Below are 24,891 nucleotides of genomic sequence, written 5' to 3'. Positions count from 1 at the left end.
GTAGCTGTCTGTGGAGATATTTAACCTTTCATCTGTAGCTATCTGCTTAGGAAACAACAAGAAAGGCAGTTTTTTTGCATGACTCAGCTTCCAGCCTTTTTTTTTTTTCTTACTGGGATAGTGAGCTGAGTTTTTGAGTTTTCCTTTCATGTATAAGACAGAAATGTAAAGCAATAAAAATTAGTGTGTTCAAGTAAATGGAGAAAAGTATTAAGAATTTCAACAACATAAAATAATTCAAGAATAAATAAAAATTATAGAACTGAAATAAATAACTATAAAATTTAGAGTAATTTAATTAAGGACTAGAAGAGGGCAAGAAGAATCCAACAAATGAAAGTGTTTAAGAAGGAAGGAATAGCCATGGATATCAAATGGTTCTAAGGAATCAAGTCAGTTAAGATGTAAGAAATATTCCGTGGATATAGTAAAAAGATAGTCTTTGTTGAACTTGGTGAGACCTATTTTTTTAAAAGAGAAGGATTCATATTGAATTATATTGATGAGGTTTATGAAGTAATTTCTTAATTGTGTATTTACAAAGTGAGTTATTAATCTCCTTGGCATTCCTTATATGTCCTCTGACAAAGAACTCATTTCATGGCAAAAGAAATGGGGCAGTGAGTACCAATTTACTGTATTTAACTCACACATCCATCACCCAAAATCAGCTAGTTTGTTAGAGCACAGGAATGAGTTGAACACTTTTTTAAAGACTTAATTGTGGTATAATAGGGAACACAATACTTAAGCAGATTAAAGTGTTTTCTTACATAACTTGTGTTTGCTTTAAAACAGCTGTCAAAATATAGTGTCAAGCTTCTATATGTAGAATGTGAAAGTAGGAGTAGCTGCTTTGTGTATTACATGTGAGAGCCTGCATAATAAAGATGAGCTTCTTGTTTGCCAAACTAAATTTTGATGTGTTTAGAGGTCCCAGTCCCAAAGGTTGTAATGTTTCCAACAAAAGAACAGTCATGTTCCATTAATTTAGAAATAAAAATTCAGGAATTATTATCCTAATAATTTAGGAATTTGGTTCTTAATAATTTAGAAGTTGAGAGCCAGGTCTCTACTCATAATTGTGTGCTGCTTACACCCCTAAAACAACCAGTAATATTGTTCAAAGTGAAGGATTCAAATGCTAAGTGCAATTTGAGTATGGCTGCACAATGAGACAAGGAGGATTATATCTAGGACCCAAGGAATAACAAATAGCACCTTGTCCTCTCTTTATCAAGAGAATAGGCAATAGAAGAAAGCTGTGATAGTCCTATGTAAACAGACTACTGAAAATTCAGATTCAGCAAGAATGAATATGAGGGTCAAATTATGGTAAAAACAGTGCTGGAAGAGAATAAAGGGAATGTAAAGTAAGTGCTTGGAGAAGAAAGCTATGTGGAAAGACATAGCTATATGTCTTAGTTATATGGGGAAAGACAATAATAGTAATTTTTTCAAACATTGAATTTTCCCCTTTCCCCTACACAATTCTGCTCTGTTAAATTGAGGAAGGAGAACCAGGCATCTGGGATTCCCTCCCTCTCTGTCATGCACTGTGCATCTCAATAGAAGAGAAAGCAGACCAGCTGGAGCCTCCTGAATCTCCTTCCTGAAAATAACACAGAGTTGAGCAGGGAGGCCCTGCAGCGTGGATCCATCCAGTGGCTGAACACTGAGAAGGAATGGGTATTTGAGATGTCCGGACCCCTGAATCTGGTAAGATTGAACCCAGGAAAGTAGCCCACCCCATTTTGGGTGGAAGCGTGGCCTGATCACCCATGGGTGCAAGATTTGGCACTTTTGAACGTAGCTCTCTCTCTCTCTCTCTCTCTCTCTCTCTGTAACTAACCTTGGAAGCTTTTTGCTTATGGTTTTGAATTGGAAGGAGAACAATTGGATGTGTGTCTGTGTGTGTAGATGGGTCTGACAAGACTCAGTAGTGAAGGTATTGGGCCCATTAGGAGGGGCTTTATGCATCAAGTAATTTGTAAGAATTTGAGACAGCCACCTAAGGCTGAGTGAAGAAGCCTCTAGGCATTGTGAAAGGATTGAAGTGAATGTAAATTGGAGAGCGCTCCGTGATCTTGCTAGGCGGGAACAGAAACTGCTGTGAGTGAACTAACACTCTCCTAACTGTTGGAATTATTTCTTTGAAGTGTTAATATGGGTCACTCTAATAGCAAGCCCACCCCTTTAGAAACCAGGCTGAAAATTTTCAAGAAGGGAATTTAGTAGGAATTATAAAGTAACTATGACACCAGAGAAATTAAGGGTTTTATTTGGGAAGATTGGCCAGCATTTAGGGTAGGTTGGCCCCCAGAGGGGACCCTAGACAGGTTCCTTGTCTCCAAAGTAAGGCATGAGGTTATATACTGCGAGATAGAGCACCTCGATCAATTTCCATACATAGATCCGTGGTTGCAATTAGTGTTAAACCCTCTGAAGTGGCTAAGAGAGCAGGCAGCGACTGTTTTAGTACCCAAGGGACAGGCTGCTAGAAACCACCATCCCCCTCGCTGCCAAGAAATGCGAGCTCCCAAGTCCAGGCATTCAGTGCAGAAACAGGCAGGATTTGCATGCATGAATACTTCAGTTATTGGAAGTAGCTAACCAGGCATTTGTAAACCAAGAGGCAGTAAGCCAGAGGGAAAATCATAGGGAAAGGGAAGGTCAGGCTCAACGAAAGTCTGACTTGATAGCTGCTGCTATGAGAGGAATGCCCCCAGGAGTGTGGAGAAAGGTGGGGGTCCTGGAAAACCCCACAGTCTGCCCGCACACGCCTACAACGCGATCAGTGTGCATTTTGTTGAGAAATAGGAAATTGGAAGAAAAAATGTCCACAGTTAACTGGAGAACAGGGCAATCCTAAGCACGAGGACCAAGATAAAAGTGAAGGGACTCTGTTCAACCTAATGGAAGGGCCACTGGAGTAAAAGAGAGAGGGGCTGGCCTCATATGTCCCCCAAAGAGCCCACGGTCTGGATGACAGCCCTATAAGCCCTCATGGGAAAAAAAAAAAAAAAAACAAACGAATGTCTTTAAAGCTTTTAAGGTGTTAAGAGAACAGACTTTCCTGTACTTAATTGACTACCCCTGCCCCTTTCTTCAGCAAAACCTGTTGTGCAAATCAAGGGCCACTATCTCATTCAACAAAAAAGACTCCCTACAGCTAAAACTGCCTCAGTCGGGGGTTATCCAGACACTCATTTTCCCTTGGGAAGGAGGGTGGAGAGTTCCTAGCCAGAAACAGAGGACTGATATTATCACCCAGGCCAGTGCAGGGCTTGCGTGGCTTTGCACCCAACTCGAACACGCAGTTGGGATTACTGCCCACAAGGGATAGTTGGTTCACTTAATTGGACTTAAAGAATACTTCTTTAGCATTGGACTGGCCTTGGAGGGTCAAAAAATATTTGCATTTCAATGGGAGAAACCCAGAAGCAGGTGTAACCATTCAATACACCTGGACCCAGCTTCTCAGAGGCTCAAAAACTCTCACATCATCCTTGGGGAGGCATCAGCCCATGACCGCCCCCCAGAAGCTTTTTGCTTGTATACTGCCCCTGTATGCTGATAACCTTCTATTGGGACACCCCACGCAGTCGGGTGCACAAACAAATGCCTTTTTTCAGCACCTGGAGGACTGTGGGTAGAAAGTGTCTAAGAGGAAAGCCCAGATTTGCCAAAAAGCAAATGCAGTATCAGAGGCTCACCATCCAGAAGGGGGAATGCAGCCTAGAAGCAGAGAGGAAGCAAGCCGCTTGTAAAGTGACAGAATATGAGACTAAAATGCAGGTAAGAGAGCTTTTTGGAGCCATGGGTTTTGTAAATTGTGGATTTCCAAACTTCGCAGTACTGGTCAAACTCTTACACAAAGTGACTAAGGGCGGGAGGAGAGAAGACAAGACACCCTTTGAATGGGGCAGAAGCTAAAAGTGAAACTTCTGTCAGCCCTGGCTCTGGGGCTGGCTGATTTAACAGCCTTTTCATGCTGTCAGAAAAAAAAGAAAAGAAAGAAAAAAATGGCAATCAAAGATTCTAGCCTCAACTCCGGGAATAATTTAAATATCAAAGCACCCCACACAGCGGTGACTCTAATGCATACCAAAAGACCTCATTGGTAAGCCTGCCAAATACTAGGGCCTGCTATGCACAGCGGTTGTACAACCATAAATAAGACCACTAGTTTAGGTCAAGAGTCACTTGAAAAGATGCTGGGCCGGTACTTTTACATCTCACGCTTATCAGCCTTGACCAAACTGTGGCACAGCGATGCATTACATGTCTGCAACACAACATGAGGTGGGGTCCCAACTATTCTCCCTGGCATCCAAGCTTATGGAGAGCTCCATTTAAAGATCTCCAGGTAGACTTTACTGAAATGTCCAAGTGTGGGGGACATAAGTATTTGTTGGTCCTGGTGTGCACATATTCTGGGTGGGTAGAGGTCTTATTGACTAGGACTGAAAGGGCCCATGAAGTAACCCGTGTGCTGCTTCGAGATCTGATCCCTACGTGTGGACTGCCACTGTGCATCAGATCAGACCACAGACCAGCATTTGTGGTGGATTTAGTCCAGAAAACAGCAATGGCCTTTGGTATCACCTGGAAACTGCATGCTGCCTACCAACCTCAGAGTTCTGGAAAAGTGGAAAGAATGAACCCGACCATCAAAAACAGCTTAGGGAAAGTATGTCAGGAAACAAGATTAGAGTGGGTGCCTCCTCCCCTGCTCTGGGAACTTCTAGGAACTCCTTGGGAGTGGGGAGAGATTGAGTTAGGATGCTAGTTACCAGCTCTAGGGGGAATTGTTTAGGATACTTCAACCTGAGTAAATAATAAATGTCAGCCTGTAAGCCTTTTTCTCCCCAGTTCACCCTTTCCCACTAGGTAATCATGCATGGATAAAGGACGGGAGTACAGCCCCTCTAAAGCCACAACGGAAAAGACCTCAGACCTGATCCTGACCAATCCCACAGCTGTGAAGGTAGAGGGAATCCCAGCCTGAATTCACCACAGTCGTGTAAAAAAACCAGCAGCAGCTGAGACTTGGACCAAGGCAAGGACTGCAGAATCGCCTTAAAAAGGACAATAAGCTCTGCTTCAGCCACATCCCGGAAGCTGGCTGGTCCACACATGGCTGAAGCATGAGGAAATTCATCATGGGACTTGTTCTTCTTAATATTTGGACTTGCATAGTAGGAATATTAACTAATTTTAAAGAATGCCCTCAGTATGTACAGGAGGTAGGGCATAAAAGTTACTGCCATTCTTTTGTCCTGCAGTTCTTATAAATGTACAAGGGCACAGAAGGGAACCTGTTTATATAATGGTACTCAATATAAGGTGTGGAATCCATGAGGTGGACAGGCAGCTGTGTCATAGGCATCATTAAGCCCTCTTCCTTCCTATTATCTGTTAAGATGGGTGGGCTCTTAATGTATTCAATCTACTCCACTAGGGAGAAAAGAAACCTAAAAATAGAAGATTGGACAAATGATAAGTGGCAACTGGAGAAAATTATTGAGTATTATGGGCTGGCCACATGGGCAGAGGATGGCTCATGGGGATACCAGACCCCTATTTACATGCTCAACTAGATCATCTGGTTGCAGGCTGTTTTGAAAATACTCACCAATGAAACAGGCAAAGCTCTGTCCCTCTTGGCCCGACAAGAAACTCAAATGAGAAACGCAATTTATCAGAAACAGCTGGCTCTAGATTACTTGCTAGCAGCTGAAGGAGAAGTCTGTGGAAAATTCAATCTAACCAACAGGGGCAAGCAGTGGAGGATATTGTGTTAGACAGGACCAAACTGGCACACGTGCCTGTACAGGTGTGCCGGATTTAATCCTGAGCCCTTATTTGGAGGTTGGTTCTCATCCTTGGGAGGGTTCAAAACCCTCATCATAAGTGTTATAATAATAATAGGTGTTTGTTTGTTGCTCCCTTGTCTATTCCTCCTGTTCCTTCAGATGATTAGGGTGTTCATCACTACTGTAGTTAGCCAAAAAGTGACATCACAAGTATATTATATAAAACATCAGTCAGTTTCTTCAGAAAATCTGGAAAGTGACAATGAAAGTGAGACCTCACTGATATTATAAAATGGTTAGGGTCTCAAAAAGGGGGAGGTTAGGAAGAAGACCCAGGCATCTGAGATTCCCTCCCCCTCTGTCATCCACTGTGCATCTCAATAGAAGTGAGAGCAGGCCAGCTGGAGCCTCCTGAATCTCCTTCCTGAAAATATCAGGTTTGGTCTTGGGGAAATCTGTTTCCCATGGCTGTTCCTGCTACACTATAAATTGCAGAGGTGGTAGTAAATATTATAGAATTATTTTAAAGTATTACTGAATTGATATTAACCAATAATGATATGGCAGCTGATAGTGATAGGGACAGGAGACAGAGACATTCTAGGAAAAGGGCCAGGACCCTGGCAAGAGCCTCACCCTCAAGCCTGCATCTGTGGCCCAAAGTGAGAACTTCCTGTTTTTCACTTAAATATTGCCTTTTGCAAAACTCCCCCTGGCCTACTCTACCCCCATCCTGTACCCAGTAAAACCTCAGGCTCCACTGTCAAAGAGCAGAGAAGGAGGGAAAAGAAGCAGCAGCCAGACATCAAAAAGAAGCCACTTGACTTCAGAAGGAGGGCTTGATAGCAAGACTTCAGAGAAGAGTCCTGCCGGGGATGGACTCCACGGGAATATCACCTTCCCACTCCATCTCCTTTCTGGCATCCCTTCCTACTGAGAGCCACTTTGATCAGCAATAAAATCCTCCACATTCACCACCCCTCAGTTTGTTCGTGCAACCTCGTTCTTTCTGGATGCCAGACAAGGACTTGGGTGCAGGTGCAAAAGGCTGCCATGTTGCCCCTCTACTGAGCTGTTAGCACTTAATCCATCTGCAGCAGCAAAGTTAAAAGAGTGCACTGTAACAAATGTCCTCTGGGGCTTCCTGGGTTTCTAGTACCCCCTAGATGCTTCTGCGGGGCCACGCAGAATTTTGCTCCTGCGGGTGCCCAAAAGCACTCACCCTGGCTTCTGCACCCACTTACCTCTGTATTCCCCTTTCTGTGAGGGTTTGAGAGCTGCAAGCTGAGTAGGCAAGGCACCCCTGTCATAAGGACTGTGAAGTGGTGGAGGAAAATTTCCTGTTACATCAGGATTGTATGTGTCCTCTGTGTTCGCTTTTCATCTAGAACAGTAAGAGTGGATGCTGAGGGTGAAAGAGATCAGCTGTGTTGGATATTCTGTTTGTTCTTATAGATCTCCTCTTCACGATTTTAATCCCTTTTCAGTGCCCTGGGATGCTGACTCTTATGTACAATATCCCTGGACACTAACGTCCTGAAGCTTTAGGCATGTTTGTGCTAATAGGAAGAATAAGCAAAGATTAAAACGTGGGAGAATCCTTCCCTATAGCACTAGGAAATGGATATGGAGCTTTTCTCACTGAGTGTGCCTCCAGGGAGGCAGCCTTCATCAGCTGTAGTTTCTGCTGCTTCAGCTAATTGCTACCAGTATTGTTCTCTCAGGCTTTCCACAGTAGCTACCCCTGGGGTATTTCACTATCCCATTTGGTTTTCTTTGGTCTTATCCGCATCGTGTAAAATTATTTTATCTTCTTAAATTTTCCATTTAATGTATAACCTTTTTTTTTTTGTTTTTGGATCCCAAGAGTGTGTTTCTTTTTTGTACGAGTATATCATGGTCACCGTGGTCTCTCAACTTTTAAATTATGTGACTCTGAAGATGTGTGTCTCTAACTTTTTACCCCTGTGCACTTTTCTTCACCTATCTTTATTTGTTTCCCTTTCTTCCATTATAACAAACCACAGAAAATGCATAATTTAGGTAATGGATAATTTATCACTTATGTTTAATATGAGAAGATATTTGTAGTTGATATTTGAGATCCTTCCTTAGTATTCAACTGGAATGAAAATTGATATAGGTTGGTTTCATAGCTTGTGTGCCACAGTAAACACGGAGTGCAGGTATCTGTAGCATATATACACAATGGAATATTACTCGGCCATAAAAAGGAATTTGTCATTTGCAGAAACATGAGTGGAACTGAAGATCACCATGTTAACTGAAATAAGCCAGGCACAGAAAGACAAATATCAATGTTCTCACTCATATGCAAGAGCTAAAAGAATGAATTGCATGGATAGTAGAATGCTGGTTACCAGAGGCTTGGAAAGGGGTTGTGGGGAATAAAGACAAGTTGGTTGGGTACAAAAATATAGTTAGGTAGAAGGAACAAGTTCTAGTATTTGACAGTACAATGGGAAAACTATAGTTAACAATAATTTATTGTATATTTCAAAATAGCTAAAAGAGAAGAATTGTAGTATTCCCAACAGAAGGGAAAGCTAAGTATTTGAGGGAATGAATACCCTTATTACCCTGATTTGGTAATTACACACTGTATTAAGGTTTCAAAATATCATATGTACCTCTTAAATCTATACAACTATTATATATCAATAACAAATTTTTTAAAAAACTGATACAGACTGTGAAGGGCAAACCATCAAATAATCTCTGATCTCAGCTTATTCATGTGGATGTAAATGTTTTAGCTGGCTCTAAACCAAGGATTTTGTAATAGTTATTCAAATATTTTTATCAAACAAGAATACCTTGCAAACAGGACTTTTAGATTTTTCAGTTGTTGCCCCTTACAAATCATCATACTCTATCTTCTAGTGATGATGGATGAAACAACCTTCCATGTGAAAAAACAGAGCAATATAACACAGAACAAGGCTCTACCTGTGGAGTGGCCAGTTTTCATCCTTTTATAAACAAAGAGAATATTATAAACAAATGTTTATATACATTTGATCCACCTAGGAAAAGCAGAGGGCTAGTCTTTCCCACCAGGAGAGGCATTAGAGCTTGTACATGTATTCCCTGAGCATATGACCTTATTCCACTTGAGAAATAAGGCAGCTATAAGACATTGATGATAAAAACAATACATTTTAAAGGAGGAATTTGATTCTAATTTCTTTTCTTTTAAGTCCACTTCCCAACCCACCACTAATATGACTTCAAGTAATTATGCAAAAATTTTATGCTTTTCTGAAAATCCGGGCACTGACTCACTGGTTTTAAGTGTGGACAAAAGTGAATTTCCATTCAATCTTGTTTTTAAAAATGTCTGTTGCAATGAAGCACTTTCATAACAGCCATATATTTTACTGACTTCATTGTTCACTTATTTACTTAAGAAATATTTTTTGGGGAGGAACTCAAGATGGCGCTGTGACAACAACCCAGGATTTAAGCTCTCGGTTAATCTGCGGAGAGGTGAGTCAAAGCTGCATTTTCAGACTGATCTTTGTTGCCCACAGAACGGGGAAATTCCCAAGTATAAAGGAGACGCGGGATACCAGGAAGAGGCTCTGCCTAGAGAAGCCGGCAGCCGGGATGGCGGCGTCCGTCCCTACCCAGAGATCCCCACAGGGCGCGCTTGTCCGGGTGCCCTGTTGAAATGGCAACCTGAGACTTCAGAGGGCTGAACTCGAGACTGAAAGGTACTTGGGCAGTGGGCCAGCCCAGGGGATTGCAGGGACACAGCGTGTGGGATAGTGCAGTGGGACAGACAAAACGGCGATTGGAAACGCTCGCCATGGAAACCGTCCCTGAGGCACTCCGTGGGGGAGAGGCGTCCACCATTACCAAGGCAACCCAACCCGACTAAGACACACTCCCACTGCTGATGCAGCCCGCAGTTGCCGAGGCAACCCGCCCCTACTGAGATACACGCCCACTGCTGACGCAGCCTGCCATTGCTGAGGCAACCCGCTACAACAGAAAGATTCCGCTGCAGGGCATAGCCGTGGTGGAGAACGCAGCAGAAAAGCAAGAGCCTGCAGCAACAGGGCGAGCCTCACAACAGCAGGGCGGAGCCTCGGCAGTCAAATAGTGATTACACTGCCTCCTAGGTAGGCAGGACACCTCAGCAGACATCCAAAAGCAAAGCCCCAATCCCCCAAGACAGAGCATTTGAGAAAAAAAGGGGTTTTTTAATGAGCTCTGTTGCAGCAGAATCAAACATAGCAGCCTAACAGCCCTGAATGAACAACAGAGCTCACAGCTCAGCAATTGAGCTCCTATAAAGTACAGACTGTCTCCTCAAGCAGCTCCCTGACCCCTCTATATCCAAAAGACTGACATTTGGCAGGCATCACCCTGGGACAAAGATAGCAGAAAAATAAACTGGTAGCATCCCTCACTGTGCCACAGCTGCTATAGGTGCACCCCAGACAAGCAGGGCTTGGAGTGGACCTCAGCAGTCGTACAGTGAAGGGGCTGGACAGGTAGAAGGAAAACCAAGTAACAGAAATACTTCATCATCAACAATCTGGGTGTCAACTCAGAGATCCAATCGAAAAGTCAGCAACTACGCAGACGACAAGTGGATAAATCCACAAAGATGGGAAGAAACCAGCGCAAAAAGGAGGAAAACACCCAAAACCAGAACACCTCGCCTCCTAGAAAGGACAAAAACTCCTCACCAGCAAGGTAACAACCAGGACAGAGAATGACTGTGACGAAATGACGAAATTAGACTACAGAAGATGGATAATGAGAAACTTTTGTGAGCTAAAAGAACATGTATTAAATCAATGCAAATAAACTAAGAACCTTGAAAAAAGATATAAAAAAAGATTTGAGGAAATGATGACAAGAATGGATAACTTAGAGAGGAATATGAATGAATTAAAGGAGCTGAAAAACACAATACGAGAACTTCGCAAAGCATGCACAAGTTTCAATAGCCGAATTGACCAAGCAGAAGAAAGAATATCTGAAGTCGAAGATCAACTTAATGAAATAAAACGAGAAACCAAGATCAGAGAAAAAAGCGCAAAAAGGAATGAACAAAGTCTCCATGAAATGTGGGACTATGTAAACAGACCTAACCTACGTTTGATAGGTGTACCAGAAGGGGACGAAGAGAATGAATCCAAGCTGGAAAATACTCTTCAGGACATCATCCAGGAAAATTTCCCCCACCTAGCAAGACAGGTCAACACTCAAATGCAGGAAATACAGAGAACACCACAAAGATATTCTGCAAGAAGAGCAACCCCAAGGCACATAATCGTCAGATTCAACAAGGTTGAAATAAAGAAGAAAATACTAAGGGCAGCCAGAGAGAAAGGTCGGGTCACCAAGAAAGGGAAGCCCATCAGACTCACAGCAGATCTCTCGGCAGAAACACTACAAGCCAGAAGACAGTGGGGGCCAATATTCAACATCCTTAAAGAAAAGAACTTTCAACCCAGAATTTCATATCTAGCCAAACTGAGCTTCAGAAGTGAAGAAAAAATAAAATCCTTTGCGAACAAGCAAATACTCGGAGATACTGTCACCACCAGGCCTGCTTTACAAGAGCTCCTAAAAGAGGCACTACACATAGAAAGGAACAACCAGTACCGGCCATTCCAAAATCACACTAAATGCTAAAGAGCAACAACATAACGAAGAATCTACAACAACTAATGAGCAAAACGGCCACTTAGCATCAAATGGCAGTATCAAATTCACACATAACAATATTAACCCTAAATGTAAATGGACTAAATGCACTAAGCAAAAGACAAAGACTGGCAAATTGGATAAAAATACAAAACCCAGGCCGGGCACGGTGGCTCAAGCCTGTAATCCCAGCACTTTGGGAGGCTGAGGCGGGTGGATCACGAGAGATCGAGACCATCCTGGTCAACATGGTGAAACCCCATATCTACTAAAAATACAAAAAATTAGCTGGGCACGGTGGCGCATGCCTGTAATCCCAGCTACTCAGGAGGCTGAGGCAGGAGAATTGCCTGAACCCAGGAGGCGGAGGGTGCAGTGAGCCGAGATCTCGCCATTGCACTCCAGCCTTGGTAACAAGAGCGAAACTCCGTCTCAAAAAATAAAAACAAACCAAAAATACAAAACCCATCAGTGTGCTGTATCCAGGAAACCCATCTCACATGCAAGGATACACAAAGACTCAAAATAAAGGGATGGAGGAAGATTTACCAAGCAAATGGAGAGCAAAAAAAAAGCAGGAGTTGCAATTCTCATCTCTAATAAAATAGACTTTAAAGCAACAAAGATCAAAAGAGACAAAGAAGGCCATTACATAATGGTAAAGGGATCGATACAACAAGAAGAGCTAATGATCCTAAACATATATGGACCCAATACAGGAGCACCCAGATACATAAGGCAAGTTCCTAATGACTTACAAAGAGACTTAGACTCCCACACAATAATAGTGGGAGACTTTAACACTCCACTGTCAATATTAGACAGATCAACCAGACAGAAAATCAACAAGGTTATCCAGGGCTTGAACTCAGACCTGGAGCAAGCAAACCTGATAGACATTTACAGAACTCTCCACCCCAAATCCACAGAATATACATTCTTCTCAGCACCACATCACACCTACTCAAAAATTGACCACATAATTGGAAGTAAAGCACTGCTCAGCAAATGTAAAACACCTGAAATCATAACAAACAGCCTCTCAGACCATAGTGCAATCAAGTTAGAACTCAGAATACAGAAACCAACCCAGAACCGCACAGCTTCATGGAAACTGAACAACTGGCTCTTGAATGTTGACTGGGTAAAAATGAAATGAAGGCAGAAATAAAGAAGTTCTTTGAAACCAATGAGAATGAAGACACAACATGCCAGAATCTCTGGGACACATTTAAAGCTGTCTCTAGAGGAAAGTATATAGCAATAAGTGCCCCTATGAGGAGAATGGAGAGATCCAAAATTGACACCCTATCATCAAAATTGAAAGAGCTAGAAGAGCAAGATCAAAAAAACTCAAAACCCAGCAGAAGACAAGAAATAACTAAGATCAGAGCTGAACTGAAGGAGATTGAGACATGAAAAACCCTTCAAAAAATCAATAAATCCAAGAGCTGGTTTTTTGAAAAGATCAACAAAATAGACAGACCACTAGCCAGATTGATTAAAAAGAAAAGAGAGAACAACCAAATAGATGAAATAACAAATGATAAAGGGGAAATCACCACAGACTCCACAGAAATTCAAACCATCATCAGTGAATATTACAAACAACTCTATGCACATAAACTAGTAAACCTGGAAGAAGTGGATAAATGCCTGGACTCCTGTGTCCTCCTAAGCCTAAACCAGGAGGAAGCTGAAACTATGAATAGACTAATAACAAGGTCAGAAGTCGAGGCAGCAATTAAGAGCCTACCACACAAAAAAAGCCCAGGTCCAGACGGGTTCACAGCTGAATTCTACCAGACACACAAAGAGGAGCTGGTACCATTCCTTCTAAAACTATTCCAAATAATCCAAAAAGAGGGAATCCTTCCCAAATCATTTTACAAGACCAACATCATCCTGATACCAAAACCCGGCAGAGACCCAACAAGAAAAGAAAACTTCCGGCCAATATCCATGATGAACATAGATGCAAAAATCTTCAATAAAATATTGGCAAGCTGATTGCTACAGCAAATAAAAAAACTTATTCATCACGATCAAGTAGGATTCATCCCGGGGATGCAAGGCTGGTTCAACATATGCAAGTCTATCAACGTAATTCACCACATAAACAGATCCAAAAACAAAAACCACATGATTATCTCAATTGATGCAGAGAAGGCATTTGACAAAATTCAACAGCCCTTTATGCTAAAAACCCTCAATAAACTCGGTATCGATGGAACCTATCTCAAAGTAATAAAAGCTATTTATGACAAACCAGCAGCCAATATCATACTGAATGGGCAAAAACTGGAAGCATTCCCTTTGAAATCTGGCACTAGACAAGGATGCCCTCTCTCACCACTCCTATTCAATATAGTACTGGAAGTTCTAGCCAGAGCAATCAGGCAAGAAAAAGAAATAAACGGTATTCAAATAGGAAAGGTGGAAGCCAAATTGTCTCTATTTGCAGACGACATGATTGTATACCTAGAAGACCCCATCGCCTCAGCCCAAAAACTCCTGAAACTGATAAGCAACTTCAGCAAAGTCTCAGGATATAAAATCAATGTGCAAAAATCACAAGCGTTCCTCTACACCAATAACAGACTTAAAGAAAGCCAAATCAAGAACGAACTGCCATTCACAATTGCTACAAAAAGAATAAAATACCTAGGAATACAACTCACAAGGAACGTAAGGGACCTCTTCAAGGAAAACTACAAACCACTGCTCAACGAAATCAGAGAGGACACAAACAGATGGAGAAACATTCCATGTTCATGGTTAGGAAGAATTAATATCGTGAAAATGGCTATACTGCCCAAAGTAATTTACAGAATCAATGCTATCCCCATCAAGCTACCATTGACTTTCTTCACAGAACTGGAAAAAACCACCATGAACTTCATATGGAACCAACAGAGAGCCCACATAGCCAAGTCAATTCTAAGCAAAAAGAACACAGCGGGGGGCATCACACTACCGAATTTCAAAGTATACTACAAGGCTACAGTAATCAAAACAGCATGGTACTGGTACCAAAACAGAGATATAGACCAATGGAACAAAACAGAGGCACCGGAGGCAACACAACATACATACAACTATACAATCTTTGATAAACCTGACAAAAACAAGCAATGGGGAAAGGATTCCATGTTGAACAAATGGTGTTGGGAAAACTGGCTAGCCATGTGCAGAAAGCAGAAAGTGGACCCCTTCCTGACACCTTACACTAAAATTAACTCCAGATGGATTAAAGACTTAAACATAAGACCTGGCACCATACAAACCCTAGAAGAAAATCTAGGCAAAACTATCCAGGACATAGGAGTAGGCAAGGACTTCATGAACAAAACACCAAAAGCATTGGCAACAAAGGCCAAAATAGACAAATGGGACCTAATGAAACTCCACAGCTTCTGCATGGCAAAAAAAACAGTCACTAGAGTGGATCGGCAACCAACAGAATGGGAAAACATTTTTGCAGTTTACCCATCTGACAAAGAGCTGATATCCAGAATTTACAAAGAACTCAAACAGATTTACAGGAAAAAAACAAACAAGCCCATTCAAAAGTGGGCAAAGGATATGAACAGATACTTTACGAAAGAAGACATATATGAGGCCAACAATCATATGAAAAAATGCTCATTGTCACTGATCATCAGAGAGATGCAAATCAAAACCACATTGAGATACCATCTCACGCCACTTAGAATGGCGAGCATTAAAAAATCTGGAGACAACAGATGCTGGAGAGGATGTGGAGAAAAAGGATCACTTTTACACTGTTGGTGGGAGTGTAAATTAGTTCAACCATTGTGGAAGACGGTGTGGCGATTCCTCAAGGCCTTAGAAATAGAAATTCCATTTGACTCAGCAATCCCATTACTGGGTATATATCCAAAAGACTATAAATCCTTCTACTATAAGGACACATGTACACGAATGTTCATTGCAGCACTGTTTACAATAGCAAAGACCTGGAATCAACCCAAATGCCCATTGATAATAGACTGGATTGGAAAAATGTGGCACATATACACCATGGAATATTATGCAGCAATCAGAAATGATGAGTTTGTGTCATTTGTAGGGACATGGATGAATCTGGAGAACATCATCCTCAGCAAACTGACACAAGAACAGAAAGTGAAACACCACATATTCTCACTCATAGGCGGGTGATGAAAAATGAGAACATATGGACACAGAAAGGGGAGTACTAAACACTGGGGTCTATTGGGGGGAAAAGGGGAGGGCCAGTGGGAGGGGGAGGTGGGGAGGGATAGCCTGGGGAGAAAAGCCAAATGTGGGTGAAGGGGAGAAGAAAAGAAAGCATACTGCCATGTGTGTACCTACGCAACTGTCTTGCATGCTCTGCTCATGTACCCCAAAACCTATAATCCAATAAAAAATTAAAAAAAAAAAAAGAAAGAAAGAAAGAAAGAGCAGGAGGAAGAAGAAGAGGAAGAAGTAGTTATATAATGACCAAGGAAAATAAAAGGTTGGATCTAGATGATGAAGAGAAAAAGGATTCATGACAAAAATAGAACATTTTTCTCATTTTCTTCTCCTTTACATGTGTTTGTCTTCTTTCATTAGATACTGGAGTATCTGAAAGGGTGTCACTGAATGTTCCTTCAAATGTGGTTGAAGGATCTCCCAGGGCAACATATTCAGTTTTGGGTGAGTCTTTCAGCCCAAGGGAAGCAGCTGTCTAGCTCTATAATTCTAGTGCATGGGCCTCGCCAACCATGATTAATGAGGTCTCTGACAATGGGCAGTGAATTGAGAGAAAACACTAAGCTAGGGGTTATATTATGTTACAGTTGGAAAGGGGGTTGAATAGATATTATTCTACATGTTATGCCTTGATATACTCTAAAAGGAAAGGGTCACCTCTCTGGGCCCTCATCTTCAAGCAATTTACTAGATGGTAATGCTTCCTAGTCAATTTGAAAATGGTTGTGGTTGAGTTTTACCAGGCATGTGGAGCATGAGAAAAGATAGATCACCTACCATTCAGTTTCTTCCCTGCTTTCTCCATCCTTGAACCATCTACTTTATTTTCTCACCTTTTTTTTTCCCTCCATATTTTTGTTTTTTTCACTTTTTAGAGTCTTCTTGTCCTTCCCTATGTAGGTCATTTGGCCTCTCAGTCAGCTAACAATCTGTTTTCCTAGCCCAATACCAACCATCTCTGATTTCTTTTCAACTTTTATTCCACAGGTGATATACTAGGCTCTGTGGTACAAAACCTTCAGAACCTTCTCCAGATGCCCTATGGTTGTGGAGAGCAGAATATGGTCCTTTTTGTTTCCAACATTTATGTTCTGAACTGAGTACAACACAACAGCTGACAGAGGAGATCAAGGCCAAAGCGATCAACTACCTCATCAATGGTGAGATATTACCTCAAAAGGAAGAGCCTTACTTAATCTCTTAAACATTTTATGGTGAACTAAAATCAACATCTCTTTCATTAAGATTTGATAGTCACTGTTGTGAATTTCAATAAAATGGCCCAATATACAAGTAGAAAATTCAATAGTATCAGCAAGCCTGTGATTGGGGGTTGGTATAAATTTTAATTAAATATTAATTATCCTGTTATTCCTAACAGCACTGAGAAAAAAAGCTTAATAATCTTCCAATGTCTTTGCCATTTTAATAAATCTGTGAACACTTCCTCTTCAGGGTACCAAAGGCAATTGAATTATAAGCACATAGATGGTTCCTATAGCACCTTTGGGAACCATGATGGTAGAAGCGAGGGAAACACTTGGTAAGATTATTCTTTCCCTATGCTCTCTCTAGATCCATGACATTCCAGGATTCTAGAAATAGCTACTCTCTAATGTCTGGCGTTTTTGTGGAAAATTGTTAGTCTTTATACATACATGTGCTGTATGTATCATTCCTGTTGGGTAATCTCACCATGACATCTCTGAAAGCTCGCCTGCTGTGATAACACAGCTGAAAGTGGTGAAATAAGGATCTTCTAAATGGAGATATAAGGCAGAAAATGTCATTCTATAAAATGACAGAGTAAGAAGCTCCCACACTCTGCATTAAAGAAGGAGAGAAGGGAGAGGACAGAAGGAGGCTGTGAAGCAGGAAAATCAGAACAAGTCATTCTGGAAATGCAGTTTTGCTGGCAGGAGGCTTGGAGGCTCCAAAAAATGTTCCATAACAAAAAATTTAAAAAGCATCAACTCAGAGAAATCAATAAAATTGAAAGGCAATAAAAGATATTGAGATGTTTGCTGAACTAGAGTATATTCATCTTTTATATACTATTTCCCATCAATTCCTCCCAGTGATCTTCTCTGCTTAATTGTGAAGAACAATGTCTGGAGGCAGTAGACAAAGTCAGCTGTGGAAGTGAGGTGGTCCTCACGTCTGCATCTCTGTTTTGCTGGACAGGCTCACTGAATTTGTGCTCAAGTCCTTTGCCCAAGCCCGAGCGTACATCTCTGTGGATGACTCACACCTTGGGGATACCTTCATGTGGCTCTCAGAGAGACAAAAGGAAAATGGCTGTTTCCAATACTCTGGATCACTGCTGAACAATGCTATTATGGTGATGCCTTCTCTATTTCTGTTCTGGTCCCTGAAGATAGCGATATGTGGGAGGAAACAACGTCTGAATTGAGTCCTCCAGTCTTACCGACATAGATTTCAGGAAGAATGGTGGACTCTAAATCTCCTGCAATCTAGCAGTACCTTAGTAATTTTATATTAAATGAAAATAGTGTTCAAAAAAACTCCAAAGCCAAACACATTATAAAAAGTGAAGGCTGGGTGCGGTGGCTCAAGTCTGTAATGCCAGCACTTTGGGAGGCTGAAGCTGGCAGATCACGAGGTCAAGAGATCAAAACCATCCTGGCCAACATGGTAAAACCCCATCTCTACTAAAAATACAAAAATTAGCTGGGCATGGCAGCATGCACCTGTAGTCTCAGCTACTTGGGAGGCTGAGGCAAGAGAATTGCTTGAACCCAGGAGGTGGAGGTTGCAGTGAGCCAAGATTGTGCCACTGCACTCCAGCCTGTTGCCTGGCGACAGAGTGAGACTCTGTCTCAAAAAAAAAAAAGTGAGGATTTTAGGGTAGAGGAGGAAGAGGAGAAAATCAACTCAAGAATTTTAGGGTAGAGGAGGAAGAGGAGAAAATTAACATTCTAGCACAAGACACGAAATCATCTAGCGAAGATGTCAAAGGAAAAGGAAGTTTTAGCAGATGCTGCCTCATGACTGTTGAAGTGTTTGAGTCTCTCTGCCTCTGATCCCTACAGGGTGAGGTGGACGATGAGGTGACACTCTTTGCCTACATCACCATTGCTCTGCTGGAGATGACACTGCCTGCCATGGTATGTTCACACACATCCTCTGTACCACCTTCACACGTGTAAAGAACAAAATTATGATATGATGGATCCCTGAGGGAAATTAATCGTGATATTTATGGAATTTAATTTTGGCATATTTCACTGGAATCTAAAGGACCAGATCCTTTTGGAAGCAGCAGAGGAAACTCCTCTCTGGTCAGAACTGTGAGGTTACACAGGCGCATTAGGGTTTTTAATCTACAGTTAGCCTGGGGAAGGTCATTCACCTGGTTCTCCTATTTTACAATAGCCTTTCGTCTTCTTCATAGAGCCCAAGTGTCAGTAGGGGCCCAAGTATTCTGCCTTGAAACGGCCTGGAGATCCACCGCAGAGGCCCAAGGAAGTCTCATCTACACCAAAGCATTATTGGCCTATGCCTTTGCCCTAGCAGGAAACCAGGTCAAGCGAAGAGAGCTGCTTGAATCATTAAACAGAGAGGCTGTGAAAGAAGGTAAGAGCTGCTACTGCAAAGTTTACTTCTAACAACCACCAGTGACCAGAAGAAGGGAGGATACCTCTACTGAGCTCATGCCTATCATGCTACCTTAATTTAGTGACAGTGAGAATAATTATCATTGATCTAAGACTGGATAACATGGATCATTTTAGTAATCCACATAGTATACACTCTATACAGTCCCAGCTTCCAATACCACACACATGTTACGGACACACAGACTCAATGTTATAGTCTCTGGAACTTTACTTTCTGGACAAAGATTTATTTGATGGTGATTAATCCTTTCATTTTGTTTAATGCTTTCACTTGATTAAAATGAAAGGTCAATGTATTAGGTGAACTATAATTATAATCATCACTCATGGATTAGATTTTGAAACTATTCTTGAAGCTAAAAATTCTACCCTTTTCCATGTCAAAAAGTATTCAATCCACTGGCAACATCCTGGGAAACTTCGAGAAGCTGAGACACTCTTCTCAATTCTGGGCTCCCTCTATGGAAGTGGAGATGGCATCTTATGTGCTCCTTGCCTATGTTACTGTCCAGCCTGCCCCATCTTCAGAGGACCTGTCTGTGGCATCACGTATTGTGAAGTGGATTACCAAGCAGCAAAACCCCCATGGGGGCTTCTCCTCCACTCAGGTCTGTGGCGAGACTCTAGAAGGAAACATAAATATATTAACAAATATGAAGACACAATCATCTCCTAGGAGTTGAATAATGGAATAGTTCATATTTCTAATTCACACCTTCTCCATCCCTCCATTGGCAGACAAGTTTTGGTCTTACTATCTTATACATGGATTACTGGTCTGTCTTCTTTATATTCTCTCCTCTCTTAACTCTTTAGTGGACCCCTAACCACACAGGTAGGTTTGTCTTGACAAAGCAATGTCTTCATGGGATTACTTCCCTTAGAAAATAAGTCTTCTTTTTCACCCAAAGCCTAAAATTATCTAGTATTTTATCTAAAATATTTTCTATCCCCAGTAAACACGAGTGCACCAACCTGATGAGGCAGATCCCTTTGCTTTTTCCAGAATTGGCTCACTGCGGTTTACACGACTTCACATAGAGCATCCCCCACCCTCATGCCGCTCTTCTGTCTATGTAAACCCTGCTCACTAGTCAGAGATAATCCTGTTTCTCACCTTCTTCAGTCTTCTCTTACTGTCCTAACCCATATTTTCTTCTCTCTTTTCTGAACTTTTATAACAAATATTGCTGCATAAATTTATAAATTATTGAAATAGCCTGGGCTTGTGTCAAATATCTGAGTCTTATCTCCATATATTTATTGTAAACTAGCTGAATGATGAAACTTTGTATAAATTTACCTTCAAAGTACCTAGAATAATTTGTCATTACTAACCAGATTGAACTGAACTGAAATAGAGTTAGTTGACTGTGTTTATGACTAAATAATTCTGAAAACTAATAGTGTTGTTGTGGTTTACATCCAGTGTGAGTTTGTTGCTTTCCTCTCCTGTGATTTCTATACCCATTGTTTTTACAGGATACAGTGGTGGCTCTTCAAGCCCTCTCTGAATATGGAAAAGCAACTTTCACCAACAGTGAGAAAACAGCTTTGGTTACTGTCAAATCTTCAGATACCTTCTCTAAAGACTTCCAAGTGGATGATGCCAACCACCTGCTGCTGCAGGAGGTCCAGCTGCTGAAGGTTCCAGGGGAGTACACCACAACTGTGTCAGGGTCAGGATGTGTGTACCTCCAGGTGAGACTGGGATTTAGGATATGCTGCAAATGGGAGAGAAAGTCTCAAGAGTTATATTTGAATTTCAAAACAAGAAAAAGAAATGTGTGCTAAAGGAAGGTATGAATCATCTGGAACAGATTATGAGACAATTTGAGTGCAAAAAATGAAGGATTTTTTTCACTTGTTTTAGACATCCCTGAGATATAACATCCGACCCAAGAAAAAAGAGAAAGAACCCTTCACTCTGCAGGTTAATACGCTCCCCAAGAATTGTGATGAAGTGGATGCTCGCAGAAAGTTCCAGATTCACATCAACATTAGGTAACTCCTAGATTATGACCAGACCTTTTGCACCAACCTAATAGAATATGGAGAAATTGATTTTCTTATGTGGGCAAACTCCACTATCCAAAGCCACACATAATGAATATGGAATTCTTGCAGTGCTTATCAACAGAAACTTTTTTTGAAAAGCCTTCACATTAAGAATATGATATTACAATCTGATGAGTGTGAGCTTAAAGTGATGGTTTTTCCAAACAACCATAACAGAAACAGATACAGCAGATGTAGTAACTTAGTGTTAGAAATAAAAGGTAAAGAGAGAGTTTGTCTTGAATGAATCCCAAAAAATTTTGTTTGAATCCCTCATTCCTATGCTTTGATTTTATAGCTATACTGGGGACCGACCCAGCTCCAACATGGTCATTGTTGATGTGAAGATGGTATCAGGCTTCATTCCTATAAAACAATCAGTTAAACAGGTAATCCCTGGATCCCTTGCAATAGTAAAGTCATGATAAATGCTGTCATTTATCGTCAATTTGACTTTATTGATGGAATTTTCAAGAGATGTTTTCCCTCAAAATTGCTTCTCTAGTAGGCATCTCTATCATTTTAATAGGGTGTCTTGATTACATGGTGTCAAGTATAGGGCATAAGTCAGAAACATGATAAATAATGTTCCAACAGGCCCAAGACACCTAGCTATATGGAATGGTATTGAATTATTTTCCAGATTTATGTAAGATTAGAAAAGGATATATGTGTGTATACATGCATATATATATATCTCACATACGTATCTGCTTATATACTTACAGTATATAGAGAATAACATTTGATAAGTATTACTATTGTTATCATTATTATTCTTGAAGAAATAAAAATTATCCATTTGGATGCTCCAAGAAGCTGTTTAGATCATAAATACCTGAAAACTGCTGCCAGCAAAAAATTTTCTCATTCCATATTTCTGACTTATTCTCTTGATCAACAGCTCCAGACACAGCCTCAGATTCAGAGGACCGAAGTAAGCACCAACCATGTCCTAATCTACTTTGAAAAGGTAAGATTTTCTGTGACTCTGCTAGATGTGAAATAACAACTAGAGGTTCTAACAAACCATAACAGATTCCAAATGGTGCTGTTCACATATACAGGTGGGAGAGGACAAAGTGGCTATAAAAAGAAATGAAGCTTGGACTGTCAACAGGCTTGATTTATTACATTTGGCTGTCCACAAAATTGTCTCTTTTGTCCTTTTTTAACCTATCATTGAGTATGCTATGCAGGTCACAGAATTCTGCTTTCTTTTCCCAGGTTTTGGTATAGATGTACAGCATAACTACAGGGTTTGATAATATCTTATTAAGAGAGGACAGTAATTAGATACTAAGTTAATCTTTGATTCCAATTGTTTTCCTGCCTCTCCAGCTAACCAATCAAAACCGGCATTTTTCCTTCTTGGTGGAACAAGGTATCCAAGTAAAGAATTTAAAAACAGCTATGGTAAAAAGCCTATGATTATTATGAGACAGGTGAGTGAGATTCAGACATGCTGAGCTTTGAAATAAAAAAAAAAAAACTACTAACCTAGTAAAGGATTACCTTAACTAAACGCAAAACTTCACAGTCTTTCACTGGGGAAAAAAGTGAGTTTGTGGGCACTGGATAATCATGTTCTTGTATATTAACCTCTCATGTCCGCTGCAAACAAGTCTTAGAGTCATTCTTATACATTGACCATAAGGCAATGAGAGGGTCCATTCTATCTAAATTTCCCTATAAAGTTGTTTGTCCTGGGCTGAATTATTCCAAAGAGATAAGAAGAGTACAATAACTGAAGAAACATGTCTCAGTGCTAATGTGTGACATGAGATCTAAAATTTAATCTGTTTTTTGACTTGTGCTTTGATTCGGCTCACAAAATTTGGGGAACTTTGTAATGTATCAGGAAATACTTTCATTTACTCACGGCTTTGAGCTAGAAAGTTACCAGCATTGTAGCACGATGGTAGTGCTAAAACTTTTCTTCTTTCATTAAGGAAAGGTTCAGAGAGGAAGGTGCAATTCCAATGAGAAAAACGCAGCTGCAAAAAGGCAGTATCTACAGAGTCCTGCAACTACACTCAGGCACACCACCATGTACCCTGCCTCTCAATTCTGTTCCCAAGCCAGATTTTCTTAAGTTTCCTCCCACCAATCCCAAACAGCTTAATGACAAGTCGTTTTTATTGGCTCTATAGTGAGGCTTTCTACTTTCTTTCTTAGCTTACACAGTTTATTTACAATTCACATCTTAGGTGCTTATGCCTGAATGTCTTCACTCTTTCTGTCCAATAATTTCTGTGTTTCAGATGAATTCACCTTTGAAGAATACAATGCCCCTTGCAGTGCTGGTAAAGTATAAATGGTTCAAACTAACTCAAATTGAAAGAAACTAAATAAGCATTTCAGTTAAACAGTAAAGTCTAATCCCAACTTCAAAATAAATAAGCATCTCAGTTCTCTGCATAAGCTGCTTCTTGTGATGAATGTATTCTTTCCAAATCCTAAAATCCCCTGATGTACCATATATAAATTGAACTACATCAAATGTATTATAGAATTTCTAAAAAAAATGCAAGTTAAATAGAATTACTGGTGTTTGGGTAACTTATTTGAAGATGAATCCAAGGATTTGCCACATATAAAAACCAAATTAATATGTGGTTTCCATTCTATACCCAGTGGTGATAAATTCATCACCAATAGCCTTTCTAGGATATTTCTAAGTGTACACTAGTTAAAATCAAGAAATTTGTCACTGTAATTATGCATATAGCACAGCATGAAAAGTGTGATCTGTAAGACCTTCCTTTAGGCTGATTGACCGTGTTCATCTTTGACACAGAATTTGCCGTGAAACTTTTGCTTCTCTATTTTTAAACATGAAAAAATGGAGAACATCCCTATCATTAAAAGTTACTAAGTTCAAATATTTATAACTGAAATATAAATAATTATTCTTAAATAGGTCACAGACTTTCCCTAATATTTCTCCCTTTTCTTTTACTATTTAGAGTCTCAACAAGGAAATGCTTGAAAACAGGAACTTATGGACCTCATCAGATGAACTTCTTCAGAAATGAAGAAGAGACTTACTGAGAGAGGACAGTAAGAGAAAGAAGGGAATATCATTGGAAATGTATAAAATTTGTGTGTTGAATAAATTTATGGCATTTATAACTCTTTTCTTTTGTTCCTTATCAATATCATATTCCCTTTCTTGAATATGTATCTATTCTCCATAGCATTTATTAAATAGCAAAAAAGCTATACAAAGAGGTACACTCAAAAACACTACAGATGAATTAAAGTGGAATTCAAAAAAATGTCAATTAACCCACAAAAAGGAAAAAGAAAATGGCTTTTCCAAACATTGGAAACAGCAATAAATCCATGAATAGTTGAACGGTTTGGCAGTCTGTGGCTCATCCTTACAACTAGTTCTGCTGGACAGTGCAGAGGAACAAACCATTGACACACACAATGAC

The 24,891-nt window shown here is 40.6% G+C and overlaps 1 protein-coding gene across 8 annotated transcripts; it reads left to right on the top strand.

Moving 5' to 3' along the window:
• The first annotated feature begins 1,614 nt into the window (after nucleotides 1-1,614).
• LOC100392585 (pregnancy zone protein) lies at nucleotides 1,615-24,583 on the top strand. Of its 8 annotated transcripts, XM_078338796.1 has the most exons (15): nucleotides 1,615-1,719; nucleotides 9,374-9,556; nucleotides 16,110-16,193; nucleotides 16,737-16,909; nucleotides 17,934-18,090; nucleotides 18,803-18,877; nucleotides 19,165-19,346; nucleotides 19,779-19,998; nucleotides 20,873-21,091; nucleotides 21,264-21,394; nucleotides 21,747-21,837; nucleotides 22,353-22,421; nucleotides 22,790-22,893; nucleotides 23,713-23,754; nucleotides 24,418-24,583. In XM_078338796.1, the coding sequence occupies exons 8-13, from the start codon at nucleotides 19,852-19,854 to the stop codon at nucleotides 22,877-22,879; spliced, it is 747 nt and encodes a 248-aa protein (XP_078194922.1). In that variant the 5' UTR covers nucleotides 1,615-1,719; nucleotides 9,374-9,556; nucleotides 16,110-16,193; nucleotides 16,737-16,909; nucleotides 17,934-18,090; nucleotides 18,803-18,877; nucleotides 19,165-19,346; nucleotides 19,779-19,851; the 3' UTR covers nucleotides 22,880-22,893; nucleotides 23,713-23,754; nucleotides 24,418-24,583. The 8 variants fall into 8 exon arrangements, with proteins under 8 accessions (XP_078194922.1, XP_078194923.1, XP_078194925.1 ...); XM_078338797.1 differs by lacking the exon at nucleotides 9,374-9,556; XM_078338799.1 differs by lacking the exon at nucleotides 16,110-16,193.
• Nucleotides 24,584-24,891: the final 308 nt, after the last annotated feature.

This window comes from Callithrix jacchus, chromosome 9 (assembly GCF_049354715.1).
Source record: "Callithrix jacchus isolate 240 chromosome 9, calJac240_pri, whole genome shotgun sequence".
Lineage (NCBI taxonomy): Eukaryota > Metazoa > Chordata > Mammalia > Primates > Cebidae > Callithrix > Callithrix jacchus.
This window is presented reverse-complemented; position numbering and strand designations above follow the sequence as displayed.

Excerpts from the sequence above, each read along its gene's own strand:
- LOC100392585 (XM_035255700.3), top strand. The coding sequence starts at position 19,852 with ATGGAAGTGGAGATGGCATCTTATGTGCTCCTTGCCTATGTTACTGTC. Across the intron at positions 21,395-21,746 it reads CAGATTCACATCAACATTAG|CTATACTGGGGACCGACCCA; the intron begins GTAACTCCTAGA and ends TTGATTTTATAG. Across the intron at positions 22,422-22,789 it reads TCCTAATCTACTTTGAAAAG|CTAACCAATCAAAACCGGCA; the intron begins GTAAGATTTTCT and ends CTGCCTCTCCAG.